This window comes from Rhinatrema bivittatum, chromosome 6 (assembly GCF_901001135.1).
Source record: "Rhinatrema bivittatum chromosome 6, aRhiBiv1.1, whole genome shotgun sequence".
NCBI classification, from domain to species: domain Eukaryota; kingdom Metazoa; phylum Chordata; class Amphibia; order Gymnophiona; family Rhinatrematidae; genus Rhinatrema; species Rhinatrema bivittatum.
The window spans coordinates 111981065-111998223 of NC_042620.1; the positions used below are offsets into that span (position 1 = coordinate 111981065).

Sequence of the window (17159 nt, forward strand, 5' to 3'; positions counted from 1 at the left end):
GGAGGATGAGTGAGAGGATTGCCAGGGATAGGGGGGGAAGGGGGGTGGAAAGGGAATAATGCGCTGTCCCACCTGTCACCAATGAGGCTTCTCTTTTTCATTGCCAGCAGAAATGTGGGAGGGGGCGCATGGCCCCTGCCCCTCCATGCATTCTGACACCTATGCATTGATTACATCTATTCCCCAACTTATTTTTAAAGGCCACTCTGCTGCCATGGACTGTCGGGTGTACAGCCCAGACAATCTCAATCTGCTATGCACACTTTGTTCTCCACGCAAAACATGGCTCTCTTGTTACTTAGGCTTCTGAGTTCAGCCCTTTTTACCTGACAGTAATACATTCTTTGCCAGTGCCTCAGTTTCGTGCACTTCTGTAGCTGTGGTAATTCCTTGCCATGCATGGTTCACATTTTTTTGCGCTTGCCCTCCTGTTCACATCTGTGCCATTGCTGGCTTAGGAGTTTTTGCACTGTTGTGATCTGCTTTTTCTGATTCTGTTTAGCCCTCCAGGAGTGCGTCTGTGTGTTACATTTTTATTTATTTATAAACTTTTATATACCGACATTCGTAGGAACATCACGCCAGTTTACAAGCAGCTATAAAGAAAGGGCTTCTTGTGGCAGCTGGCTGTTTAACATCTCTAACTGGCAAATTGTCTGACTCTCTCTTGCATTTGTAGCTTCTCGGATAACTCTTTTTTTTTTTTTTTTTTTTTAATCCAAAATCCTAGTTAGCAGTTGGTCCATGATGTAGTCATCTTTTGGATCTTTAAACTCATGCTCCTGAATGATTCATTTTGAAATGAAAGGTTTATCACACTTCATCCTAGTTTATTTCTCTCTGAGAGTTGTAAATGTTCTCAGCCTCACTGGCGGCCATTGCATAAATTGAGGATTAAACCTGGATTCTGTGATCCCGCATTCAATGTTGTGGCAATCTTGAAGCATGTAAATCATTGTTTAGACTCAGGTCAATCTATTGGCCTATCAAAGCAAAAACTCTCTGAAAAGTTGAATTTTGGCATCGTAGGAGCATAAGAACATAAGAATTGCCACCCTGGGTCAGACCAAAGGTCCATCAAGCCCAGCATCTTGTTCATCCGTTCACATTTAGTTCATGTATAGCACAATGTTGTGAGCAGTGGCCCTCTTACTTACAGAAGAGACCTGAAGGTGATATTTTTTTTTTTGTTTTAGTGAAAAAAAAAAATTTCTACTGTTAGTACCAATATTTGCTAAAATTGCCTGATTCTTTCCCATGGTGAATCCTTTCTCCTCTTCGCCCACCCTCCTTTTCAGAGTTGTTCAGCCATCAACGTGAAAGGAGTTGATTTCTCCCAGTTCTGAGTGGATAGGTGTCCACATCACTAACAGCCCCATACCTAATGGAAATCTCACGTTTAGAGAGGTGACTGGCTTGCCCCATTTATCTTTAGAGTTGGATCCCTTCGAAGTAGGTTGGGACACATTGACAGAGCAGCGTGGGAAAAGCTTGTAATGACACTGCCCATGCTACTGAGGATATTGGTTTTCGGTGCAGTCAATCTGGCACTTTTCATGAGCACTTTAAAAAAAAAAAAAAACAAAAAACAAAAAAAACCCAACCATCCTTAAAATTGAAAGTCTGGTATTTTTCTTTCCATCTTCATTTCTGTGTTTTGTATTCATTAAAGTGCCTTGATCGTTATAAGTGAAAATGAATGACTTGGCCTATTTTCACACCCTATTTTCAAGCACTCTGATTTGCCATTGGTGGTGTTTGTTAGGCATGATTCTCACCACCGCTGTATGTAGCATGTTTTCACATACATTTCCTCATTAGGATCATCAGACATTTGCATGATTTTTAGATGAGCATGCAAGTGTTATAAAATGAAATATGTTGTGGACTGTAGGAATACATGTTCTTCTAGATAATGTTTCTCTTACTGCACCTAGTTGATAAGATGGGCAGGGCAAAGCAGTAAATGAGATTTTTGAAGGCTCACCAGTATTGCATCTTTATAATCATTGTATTGTGTGACTTTGTTTTTTATATTTCTGGTTTTGAAAGGCAACTTTTTTTTCTTTTTAGCATGCTTTTTTAAACCTTTGGTTAATGCAAAAAGTTTTTAAAGTTGGCTTATTAGTAAGCACACAAATGGAAATGTGTGGCTAAATGCACGTGTTTTCTGTGTGTGTGAAACATGGCTTGGAGGTATATTTTGGAAGCTGACAACTGAGTGTGAGTTTGATATCCAGAATAAGTGACTTGGTTTAAACGCAAAGTCGATGTACTGAGCACACAGCACTAATGGAGAAGTGGGGCCAACTTGGCAGGAACTCACCTTTACAGCATCCCCCCTCCTGGCTGTATTCTGAGGCCTGTTTAGGAGATGGGTAAAACTGTCGCTCATAAAGTGGATTTAGGGCTCAATAACGCTAATTTTTTTTTTTCCCATTTTATACGTTCTCTCAAAGCAATGCTATTTGCGTTGTCTTTTTACAATTTAATTTAATAGAGTGAAGATCTTTCACTAAAGACGTTCTGACTTTGAAATTGTTGGAGCCATTCTCCATGCTCATGTGCTCCGTGTGGAAACTTCTAATGGAAAAACTTGAGTCACTAATTTTGATTAGTGTCTGGTTCCAGTTGTGCTAATTAGAATGAAATGTCCCAAGCAGAATATGTACATTTTTGTTTGAAGACTGTGCTGCTAAACAATTTCACCACCTTTCCTAGATCTTGAATGGGGATGAATAAGGACATGTGCTCTGTTTTTTTTTTTTAGGGTTTTCTTTGGATACTGGTAAAGGTATTACTTCAATGCAGGAGATGACTTTTGTTTCTGGAGCACCAAGAGCCAACCACAGTGGTGCAGTGGTTCTGCTGAAGAAAGATGATAAAAAGCGGAGAACACTTTCACCTGAGCATGTTTTTGAAGGCGAGGGACTGGCTTCGTCTTTCGGTTATGATGTGGCTGTAGTAGACCTCAACAGTGATGGGTGAGAGTTTACAATTATACAATAAGATTCAAAATCTGCAACACGGTGCTCTCTATGTGTCTACGTACAAAGCCTCTAATCCTACATACTTTTAATATACTACTGTGTTTAGCCTATTTAAAAATGTAATCTACTTGATAGCTAAGCATGGTATAAAGTTAAAGGGGAAACAGCAATAAGTTTGGAGAGAATTTCTGCTGGGCTATTAAGAGGCCAATATTCAAAACCTAGGAAAGCAGATAAATTATCCAGTTACAGCTAGCTAGATGATTTATCTGGGATATTCGGTGGGATAAAAATCCTACCGAATATCCCTGATTTAAAGTTACCTGGCTAACTGTAGCCAGATAACTTTAAACCTAACTGGATATTTTTTTGAATATTGCAGATTAGATATAAAGTTATCCATCTATGGCTAGCTAGGTAATTTTACCCTTGACCCAACTATATTCAAAAGAACATAGCCAGTTAAGTGCCTTCAGTCCCTCTCCTTTCTCCCACCTGTGCTCCTAAAATTCAGCCCTGCTGGGCCAAGTCTGTAGCCTCTCCCTCCCCAAACCACCTCCATCTTTAATTATACAAATAAAAGGGCCAGAGCTGGTATTGGTCTCTCCTCCTCCTCCCTCCCAGCTCCCAGTCCTGTCTAACCCTATATTCCAAGGTCCCCCACCCCCACCCCCTGCCATTCCCACCTCTAACCCTACCAGTAACTTCCAAAATGTTTTCTTCTTCAGCCCAGATCACGGCAGCGGCGTTCCGCGACCTGAGCCTGGCGCTTCTGCTGTCACTAGGGAACTTCCAAAGAGGCTCCCTAGCAACGGCAGGAGTGCCTGGCCTGGATTGTGGTAGGCTGCTACCGTGATCTGGGCTGAAGAAGAAAACATTTTGGAAGTTACCGGGAAGGTTAGGGTTAGGATACAGTGAGGGAGGGGGGCCCTGCAGGGTAGGATTTGTAAAAGACTAGATGGGACCTGGGATTGGAGGGTGGTGATGGGGGGTTGAGATGAGCACCAGCCTTTGATTTTTATAATTATGAGATGGAGGGGGGTGGGGAAGAGATACTGCAGGCTTGGCCCAGTAGGGCCAAACTTTAGTAGCTCGGGTGAGAGAGAGGGCCTATAGGTTTGCGATATTTTTTTTTTTTTCCTTTCCTAAGCGTGCACCTCCCCACTTAGCCAGCTTAACTTTAGACTTTCTCTCAGGCAGGTCTAGAGTTAACTGAATAACTTCTATGGCTAACTCAAGCCCACCCCGGAATGCCCTCAATACTCCCCTTTCTTATTTGACTAAATTGTAGCTGGATAATGGCTTATCCATGTAACATTTAGCAGGATAAGCAAAGGGAATATTCAAAACTTGCTATTTAGATGGACAGCTTGTGAGTCATCCATCTGAATGGCTTTGAATATGGACCTCTAAGTATTTAAAAAATGCAATTTGGGGAAATAATCCCTTCAGGATTAGAACAGTATGCGAGACTGAACTTCCTTATACTTCAAAAGGATTTATTAGTTTAAGTTGTGATTTGTGATAAATTATATTTTCCTAGTGTGTAGCAAATGGACTCAGGACCAATGGGTTTAGTGTACTCCTGATAACAGTTGGAGATGGATCAGAATTCAATCTGACGTCAGCCCTAGTACATATACCCCTGCAGGAAGTGCAGCTCTTCAGTATTTTCCATCTCCATAGCAGTTAGGGACTCTATGCACGCTCGCACAGCATTAGAGTAATTTTACCAAAGAAAACCAAAATAAGAAATCTTACCTCTACAGGCGAGCCCTGCTCTCCTGCAGTGACACCCATTGGGTCCCTCCCCCAGTTGAGATTTCCTGAGGTGATTTCCGCGACCCCTCAGAGGTAGGCCTCGGCCCGGCAGCCGACCCTCGGCGTGGTCTTAGCCCCCGGCAACGGGTGAGGCTGAGAGGCAGCAGGCGCAACCTCGAGTGTGGCGGGGAAGGTATTTTCCCTCTTCCCCCCCCCCCCCCCCCCAACAGCCGGAGACCACCCGGAACGATACCGGGAAGTGCTTAGACAAGGTAAGGTAGAAATCTATTTAAAAGTTCCCGGTCTCTGAAGCTCGAAAAGCCGCACAAGTCACCAGCTGGGACCAGTGCCACTAGGTTGATCTGCCCTAGCAGGGCTAGACCCCAGTCAGATCCAAGGGTCCTCCCAGGTGGAGACCCTCCCAGGTGGTCGCCATATCGTCAATGTGGTCGCCGTCGTCATTTTGCTCTGTTTGCCGCCCTGTCCACCGTTTCGATCCGTGCGCACAGAGGTGAGCCGTGCGCACAAATACCTTGTGCGCACAAGTGACACACATAGCCATGCACTTACTGTGCCGGGCGCATAACTTCAACCTGTGCGCACAACAGCGCACACATCTCCCTGAGCGCACAACTTCGCACACTGGAGCGCACAACTGTATTTACGCGCACAAGCTATGGCACCACCGGAAAATAAACTCAAAGCTCAGGGCCTTTGCCCAGCATGCCACATTAGAGCTGCACAGCATGAGGAGGCCATGGCCCTGTGTATACAGTGCGAAGAGGCCCTAGGGGACCCAACTCGTGGCCCTCCCCAGCCGGTACCGGACCCCAGCCTTTCGAGCAGCATGCCGGACTAGCATTGCACAGCGGTACCCCCCCTCAAACGGGGCTCCCCAGGGACATGACGCCTCTTTGTCTAGACCCAGCATCTATCACCTGGGTGGAATTCTTCAAAGGTCTGCATACCTTCATCCACATGCAACTGGGGCCTCCTATAATATGGCCACAGGCTCCACCAGAGGACCTCAACATGCCAGGACCCTCTATGCCCAGGGAAGTGATCCCACCTTCGGGGACACGGACAACTCAGATGAGGACTCAGAACCCCCTGGAGGAAGGGGAACTTCCTCCGGGGACAGAGCCCCACCAAACCATGAGACCCTTCTTCAACAAGGACGAGCTTCCAGACCTGGTCACACAGCTTAAAAGAGCTTGCTATCCCAGGCACAAGTGCCTTGGGGGAACCTAAGACAAACCCACTATTAGAGGGACTCCATCAGACCTCCTGCCATTTCCCACTATTACAAGCCATCCAGCAACTAATTGACCTGGAATGGGATGTCCCAGAAACTACATTCAAAGGGGGCTGGGCTCTGGCAGCCATGTACCCTCTGGATCCAGCCGGCAAAGATCTCCTGGCATGTCCGAAAGTGGATGCCATGGTCTGCGCGGTCTCGAAGTGCACTACTATCCCAGTGGAGGGAGGAGCAGCACTGAAGGATGCTCAAGACAGATGTCTGGAATCTATTCTCAAACAGTCCTTTGACGCATCCTCTGTCTTTACAGATCGCGGCCTGCTGTGCCGTGGTGACATGCGCCTGCTTAGCACAGACCAGGAACAACACTCCTGGGGAGGCCCTGGAACCAGTTGTATCATTCCTCACGGACGCCGCTTCTGATTTGGTATGCACAGCAGCTAGAGGAGTGTCATCCGCAGTGGCAGCCAGAAGACAAATCTGGCTCTGGAAACTGGTCGGCCAACACATCCTCCAAAATGAGACTCACAAGGATGCCTTTCAAGGGAACACTCCTGTTCGGAAGCGAACTAGAGAAACTAGCCAACAAATGGGGCAAGTCCCCACTGCCACGGCTACCGGAGGACAGGAATAAGAGAAACCAGCAATCCTTCCCCCCCGAACCTCCAGGGGCAGAGGATCACAGCGATTCAACCCATATAGAAGCACACATCAAGCGGCCTGCCCAGCAGGCCGGAGCCAGTCCTTTTGGAACAAGCACAACAAGAGGGAAGCCAGCTCGGGCTCCGGCCCCAGCCGCACCCCACAATGAAAATCAGCCGACCCATCCAAAGGAAGAAGCCATAGGGGGCAGACTTGCCCTATTCTAACAAAGATGGGTTGAGAACTTCGGACAAGAGGGTCCTATCAATCATTTGAGGGATATTACCTGGATTTCCACCACCTCCCTCCAGACAAGTTTGTGGAATCTCCCTGCCATGACCCTTCCAAGAGGATAACAGTGGAAGCTACACTGACCAGATTGCTAGCCTTAGAGGCTATAACACTGGTGCCTCCACAACAAAAACTGGACATTATTCCATCTATTTTATTGTCCCCAAGAAAGAAGGAACGTTCAGACCCATCCTGGACCTCAAGGCGGTCAACCATCACCTGAAGATTCCTCGCTTCCGCATGGAAACTCTACGCTCGGTAATAAGGGCGATACAACCGGGAGAGTTCCTTACATCCCTGGATCTGTCGGAATCCTACCTACACATTCCGATCCATCAAGAGCATCAGCATTTTTCTACGCTTCTCGATGCTGGACCGTCACTACCAGTTCCGGGCACTACCTTTCGGGTTAGCCACTGCACCCTGGACATTCACCAAGATCATAGTGATGGTGGCAGCAACACTGAGGAAGGAAGGAATCCACGCACACCCTTATCTAGACCATTGGCTGATCAGAGCAAAATCCCCAGAGGAAAGCCACCAGGCAACCAACAGAGTCAAAACTCTACTGGAGAGCCTCAGGTGGGTGGCCAACACAAACAAGAGCTGCCTGCAGCCCTCCCAATCGCTAGAATACTTGGGAGTCCAGTTCGACACCAAACAAGACAAGGTCATGCTGACACTGACAAGGAGATCAAAATTGATGACCCTGTTGAGCGAACTTCACCCCACAGCATGGGATTACCTACAAGTTCTCGGCCTCATGGCATCCACACTGGAAGTAGTGCCATGGGCACGAGCTCACATGAGACCCCTACAACGCTCACTACTATCACTATGGAATCCACTGTCCCAGAATTACACCGTACGGCTTCAGCTCTTGGACAGAGTTTGGGCCCAACTACGATGGTGGCTACAAGAAGTACATCTGTGCCAGGGAACGAGACTATCCTCACCAACCTGGATCCTACTCACCACGGATGCCAGCCTACAGGGATGGGGAGCACACTGCCAGGAGCTAACCACCCAAGGGCAATGGAACGAAGACAAATCGGGATGGAACATCAATCGCCTAGAAGCCCGGGCAGTCAGACTAGCCTGCCTAAGGTTCATTCACAGACTCCGAGACAAAGCGTTCAGAGTAATTTCGGACAATGCTACAACAGTGGCCTACATCAACCGTTAGGGAGGAACCAGAAGCCAACAGGTGTCTCTGGAAATAGACCTAATGTCATGGGCAGAAGTGAATCTTCAAGAGATCTCGGCTGTCCACATTGCTGGGAAAGACAACGTCGCTGAGGACTACCTCAGCAGAGAAAGTCTAGATCCAGGAGAATGGAGGCTATCAACCACAGCATTCCAATTGATAGTAAACCGTTGGGGAACACCAACCATGGACCTCCTGGCAAACTGGTCCAATGCCCAAGTACCCAGTTTCTTCAGCCGCAGGCGGGAACCCCAGTCTCAGGGAATCGATACCCTGGAACAGACCTGGCCACAGGAGACTGTTATACGCCTTCCCGCCAAGGCCCCTATTGGGCGCAATCATCCACAAGATAGAACACCACAGGGGACCAGTACTTCTAGTGGCCCCGGACTGGCCAAGAAGACCATGGTACGCAGACATGCAAAGACTGCTGTCAGGGAGCCTCCTGCCGCTACCTCCACACAGAGACCTACTCCAACAGGGACCCATCCTCCATGAGGATCCAGCTGGATTCTCTCTTACGGTCTGGCCATTGAGAGGACTCTCCTAAGGAAGAGCGGATAATCGGGGGCAGTAGTTGACACCCTACTCCGAGCACGCAAGTTCTCCACATCCCTAACATACATAAGGATATGGAGAGTATTCAAAGCCTGGTGCGAGGACCGCGACATCATACCACGCTCGGTCAAAATTCCTGTGATTTTGGAATTCCTGCAGAATGGCCTACAAAGGGATTGTCTCTCAACTCCATCAAGGTACAGGTGGCCGCATTGTCATGCTATGGAACCAAGAGCAAGAGCGGCAGCATAGCCTCTCACTCGGATGTCTCCCGCTTTCTAAAAGGAGTCAAGCAGATCCGACCACCCCTGAAGTAGCCGGTGCCTCTTTGGAATCTCAACCTGGTCCTAGATTTCCTAGCAGGAACCTCCTTCAGACCTCTCTGCGGCCTGTCTCTCCGACTATTAACACTGAAACAGCCTTCCTGCTGGCAGTCTGTTCGGCCCGTCATATATCCGAGCTACAAGCACTGTTCTGCTGAGAGCCATTCCTCAGACTCACCCCGGGAACCATCCAGTTAATTACAGTTCCGTCGTTCCTCCCCAAAGTGGTGGCTCACTTCGATCTCAACCAATCCATCTTGCTACCATCTCCAGATGAGCATAAGAATTTCGGAAGAGGCTCGAAGTCCACACCATCTCAACATCGGCAGGCTCCTAGTCCGATACCTGGAAAGATCGGAATCCGTACGAAAGATGGACCATCTATTCGTCCTTCACAGCAGGAAGAAGCAAGGCGAAGCAGCCTTGTGAGCAACCATAGCCCGCTGGATCAAAGAAGTCATCAAGGCGGCCTACGTAGAAGCAGGCAAGCCCCGCTCTTAAAAGTCAAGGCCCATTCTACTAGAGCCCAGGCAGTGTCCTGGGTGGAAACCAAGATGCTGTCACCCGCTGAGATCTGCAGGGTGGCGACATGGTCCTCCATCCACACCTTCTCCAGGTTTTACTGCCTGGATGTTCAGGCTCAAGAGGACACAGCAATTGCAAGGGCAATACTAAGTGGGTCATGGGCAGCCTCCCACCCGGTTTGGGAGTAGCTTTTATACATCCCATTGGTCCTGAGTCCATCTGCTACACAATAGGAAATGGAGAAATTACTTACCTGATAATTTTGTTTTCCTTAGTGTAGACAGATGGACTCGGCATCCCACCCACGGCTGCCATTATTCATGGGATTCTCGGGGGACATCCCTGGGAGTGAGTGATTCACTGGTAAGCCATGCTTTCCTTCATCTAGGACACCCATCCTACCGGGTGTCGACGTTTCTCAGTTGAGGGCACTGGCGGTCTCCAGCTATAGCCAATTCAACCAGTTCAAATTAAGTGAACCAAGTTATAAAGTTAATCAAGTTATTCAAATTATTCAGTCATACATATATCAACAATGCTTTTCGAGGAGAATACTGAAGAGCTGCACTTCCTGCAGGGGTATATGTACTAAGGCTGACGTCAGATTGAAATCTGATCCGTCTCCAACTGCTATCATGATTACACTATACCCTTTGGTCCTGAGTAAATTTGTCTACACTAAGGAAAACAAAATTATCAGTTAAGTAATTTCTCCATTTTCATATTTCTGAAAGTAGCTAGCGATTGGCATATTAGCCTGGCCAAATACACATTTGAAGTAACTTTTCTTTTGATGGGCTACCACTTACTCCCTGTGTGCTTTTTGGAGTGAAGTTTTCAAAGAATGGAATGTCTAAAGAATTAACCATTCAGAATAGTTTCTGCTATCTTTTTTTTTTTAAATATAAGATAGCAAGTAAAACACTTTTTAATATGTGTGTTTATAGCATGTCTGGAGTAGTGTAAAGCCCAGGAGAAGCATCAATGTCCTTGTTCTTCAGGAAATGTTGCTTGTGGTAAATTCAGTAATCAATTGTTGCTTAAAAGCTTTATTTCAACCTGAATTTTCACCTTCTGTTTTGCCTGATTATAATTCCTCATCAAACTTTTTTTTATAACTGCCTCCTATCATTTTCTTTAAATTCATTTCTAGTTGGCAAGATATCGTGGTCGGTGCTCCTCAGTATTTTGAGCAGGATGGAGAAATCGGGGGTGCTGTTTATGTTTATATTAACAAAGAAGGCAAATGGGATAATGTCCGGCCTGTTCGGCTGAATGGAACTAAGGACTCTATGTTCGGTCTTTCAGTGAAAAACATTGGTGATATTAATCAAGATGGATTCCCAGGTAAAACAAAATGCAATAGTATGATTGCCATCTCGGCCTGCTTAGCGCTTTCTAATTAAGAAAACAAATCCCAAACAGCGCTTAAAATGTAACTTCCTTCAGGAACTTGTAATAAGACCATCAGGGGAGGGGGATCACATTTGAAAATAAAACATTAACGCTCCCAGCTGGGAAAGTGTAAATTATTAGCTGGGACTTTAAACCCAGGAAAGAATGTCAGAATTCTGAGGCCGCCTTCTATTCACATGGGAGAGGTAGAATCTGCAAAACAATCCTTCATAGTCACCCTCTAGTATAGCAGAGAAACAATCTACATCCGCACATCAAAGTTGAACAAACTTCACCTTTTAACAAATTTAGGTTGATTTCCCTATAAAAAATGGGGGGAGGGGTAATTTTATGACAGCTCTCATAAATTGGATGGCAAATACATGCCTGTGTTACACCAATTTTCAAAGGGAACGTAGTACATACGTTTCCTTTGAAAATTATCCTACCAAAACTACCCGCACACAATTATACCTGTTAAACAGTGTGCAGAAACTCTGTAAATTTTATGCACATAGGGCCCAATTTTCAAAAGTATTTACACGCTTAAAACTAGGTTTTACATATGTAAATACATTTTATCTGTGTAAGTGGGCTTTTGAAAACGTCTGCAATATATACCATTGAATTGTCAATAAGTTTTACCCGTGTTAGATGCACTTAATGCAAGTAAATAGCTTTTGAAAATTGCTACAATAGTATGTTCCATTTACATGCGCAACTCCTTTGAAAATCCACCTGCTGCTCATGAAAACTTGAAAATGTGCGCAAATACGAACCCCTCCCCATCAATCTGGGTAAACTTACACGTGCATATCAGGTGATCAAGTTTGTAAAAAGGCATCTTTGTGCATAAACCCCTGTTTTACAGGCAGACATCCCTTTTTAGAAATTACCCTCATATTGCACACTGAACCACAAATAATATGAAGGAATGAACAAGAGAAATTGTAATTTCAATTATGAATGTTTTGTGAAGATTCCTTCTCAAATTAAAGTTTCAGATATTGTAAAAGTAAACACTGACAGGTTATAGGCTGGCAGGATAACACTGGTAGTTGGGAGAGGTTGGGGGTAAGAAGGAGAAGAAATGAGAAGAGAACATCATTGGTGCAATTGTGGGGAGTGATGATGGGAGCAGATTTCAAAGGTTAGGTGAGAACACCGAGAGAGCTGATCTTGATTTGGGCAATGGGAATTTGTGTGCTAATCTACCCAAGGTGGGATAACCAGAGAAACTTTTTAATTATCTGGGCAGACTGGATGGGCCAATTTGGTCTTTATCTGTACTCATTTACTGGGGCGGATTTTCAGAGCCCTGCTCGCCTAAATCCGCCCGGATTTAGGCGAGCAGGGCCCTGCGCGCCGGTGCGCCTATGTTCAATAGGCCTACCGGCGCGCGCAGACCCCGGGACTCGCGTAAGTCCCGGGGTTTTCTGAGGGGGGCGTGTCGGGGGGGGCGGGCCCGATCCGCATAGCGTGAGGGGGCGGGCCCGGGGGCGTGGCCGCGCCCTCCGGACCCGCCCCCAGGTTGCGTCCCGGCGCGCTAGCGGCCCGCTGGCGCGCAGGGATTTACGTCTCCCTCCGGGAGGCGTAAATCCCCCAACAAAGGTAAGGGGGGGGTTTAGACAGGGCCGGGCGGGTGGGTTAGGTAGGGGAAGGGAGGGGAAGGTGAGGGAACGGAGGTAGGCTGCGTGGCTCGGCGCGCGCCGGCTATACGGAATCGATAGCCTTGCGCGCGCCGATCCCGGATTTTAGCGGCTACGCGCGTATCTACTAAAATCCAGCGTACTTTTGTTGGCGCCTGATGCGCCAACAAAAGTACGCCAAATCGCGCTATTTGAAAATCTACCCCACTGTGTATAAGTATCTCTCTCTGTCCTGACCATTTTTCCCTCTGTATAAAACTCTTTCAAAATCCAAGTGTCTCTGTAATTTTTCAGTAAGCAAACTGACTAATCCAACTTCTTCATCTTTTTTTTTTTCCGATTAGATATTGCTGTTGGAGCTCCATATGATGAATCGGGAAAGGTTTTTATATATCATGGATCAAAAAATGGAATAGATACAACACCAGCACAGGTAACAAAGTGGCCAGGAGCTTACAGAAATCTATCTTTTTCCGGAAAAATAAGTTGGAAACCTCTAGTACATATACAATTGAATAAACCTTCAGGGGGGGTAATTTTCAAAAGCAATTATGGATATAAATAAGCGTTTTGAAAATTACCCCGGGGTTGTACAAGTCAAAGTACATACAAAAGCAATATTATATATATTTATGCACGTATTTAAAAAGAGGAATTTCTGGGGTAGAGTTGAGACAGGGAAACCATTTCCATTCATACGTGCTTAAATATATCTATATTCATTTACTCCTGCTCCCAAGCAAGCATAAATATATTATGCAGTAAGTCTGTGCTGAAAATTAGGGCTTCAGTCTGCAGACTTCAGCCCTACAAGGGTTATCCTAAAATTTGACTAATAGGAGTCAATATTTTAAGCCATTTAGGAAGATAACTTGTGAGCTGTTTAATGGCTAGTCTTTAATATTCCCCTTTCTTATCCGGCTAAAAGATAGTCAAATAAATCTGTATCCAGATAACAAATAGCCAAATAAGAAAGAGGCGAGTAGAGGGATAGCCTAATAACTTTATAACTGGTTATATTCAAAATCTGCCGGTCACCCAGGGCGAGCGCGAACTTTGGCACTGCTCCAGGGGTTCTTCTGGTGGCCTACTATTGTCTCTGACGCTAAAGCATACATCGAATCCTGTAACACTTATGCACAGCAAAAAGCCCTCGGTCAGTCGACCTTGGGGTCTCCTGCAACCACTTCCAGCTCCCGAGGAACTGTGGACCCACCTGTCTATGGATTTCATCGTGGATTTGCCTCCATCTAAGAGTCATACCATTATATGAGTAACCATAGACCGATTGGCCCATTTCATCTTTCTACTGGGCCTACCATCTGCTCCAGAATTGGCACGCCTATTTTTCCACCACATCTTCAGACTGCATGGCCTATCCAAGGACATTGTCTCTGATAGAGGTCCATAGTTCGTTGCTAGATATTGATGCGCTCTTTGCCGAAAATTCAGTATTAATATCAGTTTAACAACTGCTTATGGACAAGCTGAGTGTATGAATCACTCTTCGAAGGCCTTCCTGCACGCTTACATCAACGACCGCCAAGATAATTGGTCCGAACTTTTATGTTGGGTGGAGTTTTCTCACAACTCCCACATCGCCATTGCTACAGGCATGTCACCGTTCTCTATCGTCTATGGAAAACAACCACGACCACCGCTGCTCATACCTTTGTCCATACAGTCACCTGCGGTGCAAGCTACTGCGGATACCCTCAAGTCTTTATGGGAACAGACGAATCGTCGCTTATGTCAAGGCACTTCCCAGGCCAAGAGAACTGCTGACAGTCACCGATGCTCGGCTCCTGAATTCCTTCCTGGCCAGAAAGTCTGGTTAAGTACTCGGTATAACCAACTCAGAATACCTTCTCAAAGGTTCGCTCCAAGGTATATTGCAGCTTTTACAGTCACCCAATGCATTGGACCAGTTACATATCAGCTTCGGCTGCCTCCTATGCTGGGAATACATAATACGTTTCACGTATCTCTCTTGAAACCTGGGTCCTATCATGGCCTGCCCGAAAGGCTCCTGAATCACCCCATTCGTGGCTGAAACTGATATGACGTACAAGGTACATGAAGTCTTCAATGTCCGCCGTAGGGGCTGCTGATGGGAATACCTCCTTTCTTGGGAGGGTTATGGACCCGAAGAAAATTCTTGGGGTCGGGAGCTCACTGTCAGGAACTGACACCCTGGGGCAATAGACCAAGGAAGAGGCGAACTGGAACATAAACCGCCTGGAAGCATGTTCAGCCACTAGCTCCAGGGGCAAGCAATCCGTTTGATGTGGTATAATGCAACAATGGTGGCCTACATCAACTGCCAGGGAGGAACCAAGAGCCACCAAGTGTCTCTGGCAATAGACCCCCTTATGGAATTGGTGGAGTTAAACCTACAAGGGATCTTGGCCTCCCACATCGCAGGAAAAGACAACGACAGAGCAGATTCTCAGCAGGGAAAGCCTGGACCCGGGGGAATGGATGCTGTCAACCAGAGCCTTCCAGCTCCTAGTAGATCACTGGGGCCTTCCATCCCACCCATGGCTGCCCAGGAGAGGCACCAAGGAATTGTCCATGAGTCTGACCTCTATTTCATGTGATTACAGATAAGCCGTTACCCTACCCATACTTCAAGGCATCTATAGTACTGGGATTCAGTGCATATGTTGGTTGAGTACAGTTGTGGTCTCCAGTTTTTGATAACGTTTTTTAACCAAGTCATATCCAAATTCTAATCAAGTTCTTCAACAATATGTCCACAATGGCTTTTTGAAGAGAATACTGAATGGCTGAGATCACTGCAGGGGTATATCTAAGGTGACGTCAGCTTTGAAATCTGACTCAGTCTCCATCTGCTAGCAGGGGAACACATAATCCTCATTGGTCCTGAGTCCATCTGTCTACACTAAGGAAAACAAAATTATCAGGTAAGTAATTTCTCCATTGTGTGGAATTTGAAAACATTTGATTGCCTGACTGAGGGTTCCATGTTGGTCTACCTTTGTTCACAAGCCAGATTTATAGGTTTTGCATGATAATAAAAAAACATCTGAGAAGTAGTAAAAACTACTGAGATTTTACTTGACTAGATATGATTGTATATGCTAGAGAGACAAATCTGTCATGCAAGTAGATTTTGTATTTTCAAATTACTATTGAAATGGGCAGATACCATTTTTTTTGGGGGTCTGGCCTATTATGAAAGGATTTATTTGAAAATGTAAGGTTATGATCAGCTATTTTTTTTCACCAGGTTATTCATGGCAAGACCTACAACACACCCTTTTTTGGCTATTCAGTTGCTGGGAATATGGACCTGGATAAGAACTTCTACCCTGATATTGCGGTTGGATCTCTTTCAGATACAGTACATATTTTCAGGTACTGCTCGCATGGAATGTTTTGTATACTATCAGTCTGGCATGCTTTGAGGAATGTTACTTGAATTTTATGTAGATTCAAAACACTTTATAAACAAAGAAAACCAACCCATGAGGACTAGTATGCTACCAATCTCATTCTGTTCAGTAAATAACTAGTTAAGAAAACTCTAGGAAATAAGATGAGCTGAAGTAGTTAAAATAGCAAGATAAACCAGTAACTTTGATCATTAAATTTGAACTATCAATAACGGAAACCAGTTCTTAGGTTATTTTAGGAAAGTAAACCATCTACAAAATCTATATATAGGAACAATTTGTCTGTAAATTCCTAGCTGACAAACCAGGATGAAGGTGATCAATTTCATTTTTTTCTGTCGGTGATGGTAGTGACTAAAATAACTGGTGTGCCCTCTGCTACCCGTTAATAAGATGTCACATGATTCCTGTTCAGGTATTTCTTTAAGTTTGCATGTTTATTTTGTCTTGAGAATTTTATCCTGGGCTAGATTCTTGATGGATTTGGCCTTTTGTGACCATCTGTTTTTGATTTCTGTTGTAAAAAATGTGATTGCTGCGCCTGAGTGTCCTGTAACTTCTGGAAATTCGTCTTGATATGTTTATTTTCATGTTGGTTTTTTTTTTTTTTAAATATCCAGGAGACGTGCATTTCATGAAGACCCCATTTTTTAGAATGTGCTTGCTTTAAAAAGATTAACATTCAGATTTAATGAACATGAAATGCAGCAGTTTTGAAGGAGCACATAGGGACAATAATGCTCAACCTATTTATTCATGGTCCTGCATTTATGCATGTAATGGACACATGGATATTTATCTTAGTATTTTATAAAATGTACAGTGGGTTGCTGCACAGTTTATAAAATACAGTGTAGTTCTTCTCTGAAAGTGTGCATGAATATTTGCAATGCAATGAAAGTGCTTATTTTATCTACCTTTTATAAATATACATATGTATATTTTAACCACGGGGAAAAAAGTCTAAGTAAAACCCTAATTTATTCACAGAGGCAGGTATATTTTACAGTACGCACACGTATTTTAAATCACCAGTTAGCCAATCACCACACGGCCGATCTCTAGTTCATCTAGACCCTCTAGCACTTCATCCTGACCCCCCAATTCACCCAGACTTCCCACTGAAAAGTTGCAGACAACA

At 45.2% G+C, this 17159-nt stretch overlaps 1 protein-coding gene across 2 annotated transcripts in view; it reads left to right on the forward strand.

Annotated features, from left to right (window-relative positions):
- Positions 1–17159, forward strand: part of ITGA6 (integrin subunit alpha 6) — a 135535-nt gene that overhangs the window by 74147 nt on the left and 44229 nt on the right. For both annotated transcript variants that reach the window (XM_029605795.1, XM_029605796.1), the window contains exons 6-9: positions 2771–2984; positions 10709–10902; positions 12944–13032; positions 15853–15980. In XM_029605795.1, the coding sequence (XP_029461655.1) occupies positions 2771–2984; positions 10709–10902; positions 12944–13032; positions 15853–15980 (625 nt within the window). The remainder of the gene's footprint in view (positions 1–2770; positions 2985–10708; positions 10903–12943; positions 13033–15852; positions 15981–17159) is intronic.